Source organism: Oncorhynchus keta, chromosome 23, assembly GCF_023373465.1.
Source record: "Oncorhynchus keta strain PuntledgeMale-10-30-2019 chromosome 23, Oket_V2, whole genome shotgun sequence".
Lineage (NCBI taxonomy): Eukaryota > Metazoa > Chordata > Actinopteri > Salmoniformes > Salmonidae > Oncorhynchus > Oncorhynchus keta.
Window position 1 is genome coordinate 33217388 of NC_068443.1, and position 7661 is coordinate 33225048.

General features: G+C 47.7%; 1 protein-coding gene and 1 long non-coding RNA gene across 4 annotated transcripts in view; one reads left to right on the plus strand and one right to left on the minus strand.

The window, feature by feature from the left end:
- LOC118402179 (ephrin type-B receptor 1) overlaps nt 1-6830 on the minus strand; it is a 365365-nt gene extending 358535 nt beyond the window's left edge. For all 3 annotated transcript variants that reach the window (XM_052477046.1, XM_052477045.1, XM_052477044.1), the window contains exon 1: nt 6586-6830. In XM_052477046.1, the coding sequence (XP_052333006.1) occupies nt 6586-6649 (64 nt within the window). In that variant the 5' untranslated portion in view covers nt 6650-6830. The remainder of the gene's footprint in view (nt 1-6585) is intronic.
- LOC127911045 (uncharacterized) lies at nt 1437-3483 on the plus strand. The gene is made up of 3 exons (XR_008077471.1): nt 1437-1631; nt 1848-2117; nt 2172-3483. It is a non-coding gene; the product is annotated as an uncharacterized LOC127911045 (long non-coding RNA).
- Nucleotides 6831-7661: the final 831 nt, after the last annotated feature.

A 7661-nucleotide genomic window follows, 5' to 3' on the forward strand; every position in this document is an offset into this window, starting at 1 on the left:
TCCCACCGCTCCCCCTCTTTCTGTCCCTCATCCCTCTCTCTCCCACCGCTCCCCCTCTTTCTGTCCCTCATCCCTCTCTCTCCCACCGCTCCCCCTCTTTCTGTCCCTCATCCCTCCCACCGCTCTTCTCCCACCGCTCCCCCCGCTTCTGTCCCCTCATCCCTCTCTCCCCCCCGCTCCCCCTCTTTCTGTCCCTCATCCTCTCTCTCTCCTGTCCCTCATCCCTCGCTCCCCCCTCTTTCTGTCCCTCATCCCTCTCTCTCCCACCGCTCCCCTCTTTCTGTCTCTCTCGATCTTTCTCCCTCTCCCTCCACCTCTTTCACGTGTCCTCTCTCTGTCCCTCATCCCTCCCTCTCCCCCTCTTCTTTCTCTTCCCCATCCTCTTTCACTCACTACACCTCCATCTATCTACTCCAGTCTCTCCTCCTCCCTCCATCCATCCCTTTCTCTCTGCCAGTCAGCTAAGCAGGCTTAATTGGTTTAAGAGCAAACATAAATAAGTGCTGGCTCTGTATGTGGTGGAAAATGACCACTGCTGTTGTAAATAATGATACACAGATGCACAGAAGAGTTGCTGCTGCTTCTGCAAAAGCTAATGGAGATCCAAATAAACTAATGAATGAACAAATAAACACAGAGAGAAAGGGAGAAAGGGAAGAGAGAGGGGGTAGAGAAAGAGAGCGACAGAGAGACAGAGAAAGGGAGAAAGGGAAGAGAGAGGGGGTAGAGAAAGAGAGCGACAGAGAGACAGAGAGAAAGGGAGAAAGGGGAGAGAGAGGGGTGAGAAAGAGAGCGACAGAGAGACAGAGAGAAAGGGAGAAAGGGAGAGAGGGGTAGAGAAAGAGAGCGACAGAGAGACAGAGAGAAAGGGAGAAAGGGGAGAGAGAGGGGTAGAGAAAGAGAGCGACAGAGAGACAGAGAGAAAGGGAGAAAGGGGAGAGAGAGGGGGTAGAGAAAGAGAGCGACAGAGAGACAGAGAGAAAGGGAGAAAGGGGAGAGAGAGGGGGTAGAGAAAGAGAGCAACAGAGAGCAACAGAGAGACAGAGAGAGGGGAGGGAGAGAGAGGGGTAGAGAAAGAGAGCGACAGAGAGACAGAGAGAAAGGGAGAAAGGGGAGAGAGAGGGGGTAGAGAAAGAGAGCAACAGAGAGCAACAGAGAGACAGAGAGAGGGAGGGAGAGAGAGGGGGTAGAGAAAGAGAGTGACAGAGAGCAACAGAGAGACAGAGAGAGAGAGGGAGAAATGGGACACTGCACATGTATTTTTTCTCTAATGGCATGCAAATGCATCTCCTCTCCTCCCTCCTCTCTCCTCTCTCCTCCCTCCTTCCGCCCAGCTAAAGCGCATGGTGACTTATCCAACAAGTCCTCATAGTTTCCCTTTGAAATTCGACACATTGCGGCTGAATTTCTATTTTTGACGCATTCATTTTGCGTGGTTACAGGGTTAAAACAGAAACCACAGGGTTAAGTTTAGGTATTCATTCAGAGTGGTTAAGGTTAGGTATTCATTCAGAGTGGTTAAGGTTAGGTATTCATTCCGAGTGGTTAAGGTTAGGTATTCATTCAGAGTGGTTAAGGTTAGGTATTCATTCAGAGTGGTTAAGGTCAGGTATTGATTCAGAGTGGTTAAGGTTAGGTATTAATTCCGAGTGGTTAAGGTTAGGTATTCATTCAGAGTGGTTAAGGTCAGGTATTGATTCAGAGTGGTTAAGGTTAGGTATTCATTCCGAGTGGTTAAGGTTAGGTATTCATTCAGAGTGGTTAAGGTTAGGTATTCATTCAGAGTGGTTAAGGTTAGGTATTCATTCTGAGTGGTTAAGGTTAGGTATTCATTCCGAGTGGTTAAGGTTAGGTATTCATTCAGAGTGGTTAAGGTTAGGTATTCATTCAGAGTGGTTAAGGTCAGGTATTGATTCAGAGTGGTTAAGGTTAGGTATTCATTCAGAGTGGTTAAGGTTAGGTATTCATTCAGAGTGGTTAAGGTTAGGTATTCATTCAGAGTGGTTAAGGTTAGGTATTCATTCCGAGTGGTTAAGGTTAGGTATTCATTCAGAGTGGTTAAGGTTAGGTATTCATTCAGAGTGGTTAAGGTCAGGTATTGATTCAGAGTGGTTAAGGTTAGGTATTCATTCCGAGTGGTTAAGGTTAGGTATTCATTCAGAGTGGTTAAGGTTAGGTATTCATTCAGAGTGGTTAAGGTTAGGTATTCATTCAGAGTGGTTAAGGTTAGGTATTCATTCAGAGTGGTTAAGGTTAGGTATTCATTCAGAGTGGTTAAGGTTAGGTATTCATTCAGAGTGGTTAAGGTTAGGTATTCATTCAGAGTGGTTAAGGTTAGGTATTCATTCAGAGTGGTTAAGGTTAGGTATTCATTCAGAGTGGTTAAGGTCAGGTATTGATTCAGAGTTGTTAAGGTTAGGGCTATGGTTTGGGTAAGGCGTAAAACAAAATAATTAAAAACGATCATCAAGTATTCTCATGTCTTACTAGAGCATTGTGAACTGTGGAGGAGCAGTCTTCCAAGCAGCGCGCTCCGGCTCCGAGCTTCGTGAGTTCATGCCTGGTTATTCCTTTAAATGATTTGTTGTTTTGAGTGCCTGAAGAAGGCATAGAGTATATCAATGTTCTCAGGAAATGTTCAAACATCCAAAATCGCTGTCTATTTCTAGTGATTCATCTACTGTTTCCTCTCCTCTCCTCACCTCTGCCATTGTGTGTGTGTGTGTGTGTGTGTGTGTGTGTGTGTACATGCCTGTGTCAGTGGGTGGTTGCATCCACAAAGCCCTCAAACTATCCCTCACAAGTACCCACAGCTTCAGCCAGCCAGTCCTCACGTCGCATAATCATTTGATAGGATCAGGGTATTCTGCCCTGGTCTCTGTGACACCATGATCTTTCAGTGATGCCATCAGCCAGCCAGACAGTCACAGTGTGATATTTGGATAATTTTACCTTTATTTAACTAGGCAAGTCAGTGAAGAACAAATTCTTATTTTCAATGACGGCCTAGGAACAGTGGGTTAACTGCCTTGTTCAGGGGCAGAAAGACAGATTTGTACATTGTCAGCTCGGGGATTTGAACTTGCAACCTTTCGGCTGCGAGTCCAACGCTCTAACCACTAGGCTACCCTGCCGCCCCCACGTGTCTACTGCCATCCCCCACATCTCAGCCTAGGGAGTTAACGCGAGTCTTCAGTTCTCAGTCGAGTTTCGCCAAACCACCTCCTTTACACAAACATGAGGTTGCCGGGAGCAACACAGTTCAGATGACCTCGTCCACCTTTCATACACTCGCCTGCTGCTCAGCTCTAATGCTCTGTTTAGCCATCCACTCTTCATCCTCCACTTTGGCTCCATCCCTCACTCCATTGAGGAGAGATAATAGATGTCAGCCGTATAGATGACGCAGCATGACAGGGGACAGAGACAACCACAGTAAGAGGTTGTTCAGTCAGTCGGATGGTTGAAATCTATCGAAGTAGCAAAGTGATTTATGTCCAGCTGTAGGTCCATATCCAACCTGAACCTGTCATAGCTGTAGTAACATGTTTAGGGAGACCCTCAAACACAGCAGTAGCCCTTCCCCTGGCAGACTGATTGGGGGGGTACCCTCTATTCATCCTCACCAATCTGTCCATATGGTCAGTGGTGCCCCCCAAACACAGCAGTAGCCCTTCCCCCTGGCACACTGATTGGGGGGGTACTCTCTATTCATCCTCACCAATCTGTCCATATGGTCAGTGGTGCCCCCCAAACACAGCAGTAGCCCTTCCCCTGGCAGACTGATTGGGGTGGGGGGGACTACTCTCTATTCATCCTCACCAATCTGTCCATATGGTCAGTAGTGCCCCCCAAACACAGCAGTAGCCCTTCCCCTGGCAGACTGATTGGGGGGGTACCCTCTATTCATCCTCACCAATCTGTCCATATGGTCAGTGGTGCCCCCCAAACACAGCAGTAGCCCTTCCCCCTGGCAGACTGATTGGGGTGGGGGGACTACTCTCTATTCATCCTCACCAATCTGTCCATATGGTCAGTGGTGCCCCCCAAACACAGCAGTAGCCCTTTCCCCTGGCAGACTGATTGGGGTGGGGGGACTACTCTATTCATCCTCACCAATCTGTCCATATGGTCAGTGGTGCCCCCAAACACAGTAGTTCCCCTGGCAGCCCTTTCCCCTGGCAGACTGAGACAGATTGGGGTGGGGGGACTACTCTCTATTCATCCCATCACCAATCTTCCCCTGTCCATATGGTCAGTGGTGCCTGATTGGGGTGGGGGGACCCTCTCTAAACACAATCTGTCCATATGCAGTAGCCCTTCCCCCTGGCAGACTGATTGGGGTGGGGGGGGACTACTCTCTATTCATCCTCACCAATCTGTCTATATGGTCAGTGGTGCCCCCCTACACAGCAGTAGCCCTTCCCCCTGGCAGACTGATTGGGGTGGGGGGGACTACTCTCTATTCATCATCACCAATCTGTCCATATGGTCAGTGGTGCCCCCCAAACACACACACACGCAAACAGTGATCTTTGTCACATTGTTTGTGATTACGGGACTGATGTGGTGATTAGGGACAGATAATCAGATTAAGGGTGACACGGATCTGGGCAGGGATAATGTGGCCAGGGCTGTATGCTGTCACACACACATACACAGAGAGAGAGTGTGAGGGCAACAGATTGGAGATCAGATCAGTTAACATCTTAACCTACCCGTGAGACAATCTCCTTTCAATTAACCAGCCTAAACAAGGAAATGACTCTCAGCCCTGGTGTTGCCCCGGTAACCTAGTGTGTCTCCCATACCCATCTGTTCAATCCAATAGCAGGCTTTTGTCTTTCTAGGGAGACCTTTAGAGCGACTGTCTGGGATTTGGGAAGCGGATAAGATGTCCAATGGGTCGTGTGTGTGTGTGTGTGTGTGTGTGTGTGTGTGTGTGTGTGTGTGTGTGTGTGTGTGTGTGTGTGTGTGTGTGTGTGTGTGTGTGTGTGTGTGTGTGTGTGTGTGTGTGTGTGTGTGTGTGTGTGTACGTGCGATAGAATACGATAAATAGAAACAAGCAAGCTGTCAGCCACCACTGAATTACATAGCAACACTGAGCTCCCCTGGCAGCCTGAGAGTTGTAATCATTATGAAGAGAAGAAGATGAAACAGAGGTCCTACGATCATGTGACACCCACTTCACTTTCTAGTCTTTAATTCATTCCACTTGTCTATGTTAAGCAGAGAACCACACCGGGCCATTTGCTTTGGCAAGTGTGTAAACAAAGAGAGCAGAGGTAGATGTTCCATATCAAAAAGGCATCACGTACTGGATGTCTAGTGCTCTCGTCCCTCAGCTTCTACACAGGAAATGGAAAGTAAGTTCAAGCCTAAGATAGGCTTTTAGCTACTGATGATGATGGCAGACTTGTCTGTTGATTTAGCCTACACAGTGTGCGTGGTATGTCTGTATGTATGTCTGTCTGTGCGCATTTGTGTGCCAAAGAGGACCAGACAGACAGAGAGAGAAATTGATCCTATTGTATTAATTGTCCTGATCTGGAAATGCCTCATCACCACCCGTCACCCAGTCAGCATCGTTTGATCTGGCGGAGTCATTACGGTCGCTAAACAGTTTGAGCAGCCATCTATCAAATCCCTCCGGCAATTCAAAATCGCCTGATATTTATCCTACTGTTGCTCGGAGTTGGCGCTAAAAACTAATTATCCGACTATGACAGGACGTGACCCGAATAACACAGAGTTTTTGAGAGGAGAGGTCTACACTCTACACTCAGGCGCCAACATTGCCGGCGGAGAAGCATCTCTCCGGGTTAAGTCACAGATAGTGTTTCAAAACTGATGAACAATCTTAGAGAAGAAAGGTTCTATGCTTGCTTCAAATATGGCGCCCGTTAAGGTTCTATTTATAACCGAAATTGGTTCCATATAGAACGCTATATATAGAACGTTAAGATATCTATAGAACGCTATATGGGAACCAAGGGTTCTAAACGGAAACAACGTTGGTTCAGTGATGAAGAATCTCTGGGATTCTGATGAAAGAACCCTACAAAATGGTCCTATATAGGACCTTTAGGGGTGCCATATATGAAAAGCAATATAACCATTTTTAGTTCTATCCATAACCATTTTTTTCTAAGAGTGTAGCCTAGCCTAGAAAGATGACCAATTCTCTCATAGCACAATAACATACCACAATAAAACAAATAAAAGTAAGCTCCCCATGATAACAGTGTAATGGAAACATTATGGCCAGGATGTATTCAAAGGGAGAACGGGACATGGTCTAACTGCACTGTCTGCAGCCCAGAAGAACCAGACCACCACAGACCCCTACTCTCTCATCCAATTCTGATGAATGATAAAATAACTGGACAGGGTTTCGAGAGGGTCCACGTGCATCGCATCCCTTGTACTCCCTCTGACAGCACAGAGCGCACGCTCTCGCGGATACAATGTGGCGTTCCATGGGAAAGAGAGCCCGTGGGAGCTCCGGCGCGTAGCATTATTCAATTTCGTTCCATGGTCCTACCATAAAAACAGAGCAGTGAAAATATCAATCATTTAGCCTACCTTCCATCGCAGAAACCGTGGTGGTGATGATGACCCATAAAACCGCAAACAAATCCACAGTCATGGCAGGAATGTATAGTCCACACAGCCTATATCCACTGAGAACCACGCAGGATTTGCGCGCACAAAAAAATCCCTTCAGTTGTCACAGAGCGGTGCATTCCAGTCGGTAAACCCGTGTTGTGAGAGTCACATTTCAAACCGTAGTAAAGACTATGTGACAACCAGCGTAGGACCTCGCCGAGTGTATAGGGGATGGATTGGGGTGGTGAGAACGAGAGGAGGGGGGCGAGACAACCTCCTCACACACGGCTAAATCGGCAGGGCCAATCACAGATTGAAAAGTGAAAATCGTTAACCAATCGCCACTGGTCTGCTCCTCCCTGCATTGTGAAAACACCAAACTTTTCCCTGACCTATTTGAAACCTCGACCGCCTCATCGAAGAAGAATAGCACCACCAATTGGTCTTGATTGGATATTACATTAAAAGTGTCCCCCCCAAAATATAAAGGACCTCCATTTTTCAGCTTTCTCTCTCTCCTCTTCTCTCCCATTAACTCCTCCTCTCTACTCCAATTGCTTTTACCCCCTTTCTCCCACGAAAGAGTAGACGTATTCACTCCCATTCACCTAATTCACTTCAAATATCAACAAGCATTCGATTGGCGTTTGCATCCCCCCCCCCCCACCCATTCCTTACACCAGTCTGTTCCCTAAAACTCTATGAGGGGGGAGTGTTCAAATGTCAAATGTACAGTTCAGGAAGAAGGGGGAGAAACAGCATTGGGCTTCTGTCTTACCACAGTCCCACATCCCGCACCTTCCTCCACCCCAGTGTCTTAGGGCCGGCGCGTGCCCTGGCACCCTCCCTCCCCTATGACCTTCATCAGAACCCCAGACCTCATTTGCATTCGGACTAGTCTTAGTAGCCTTGGCAAAAGGTCCACAGCCATCTCCTAGTTAGATCTCCCCGTCGCTGCCCCTCTCCTCACACCCTCGTCCTGTTGTGAGATCATGAGTGCACATGCTGCAACAGATGGGGGACACAAAGGGTGTTTTCCCTATGAATGTGCT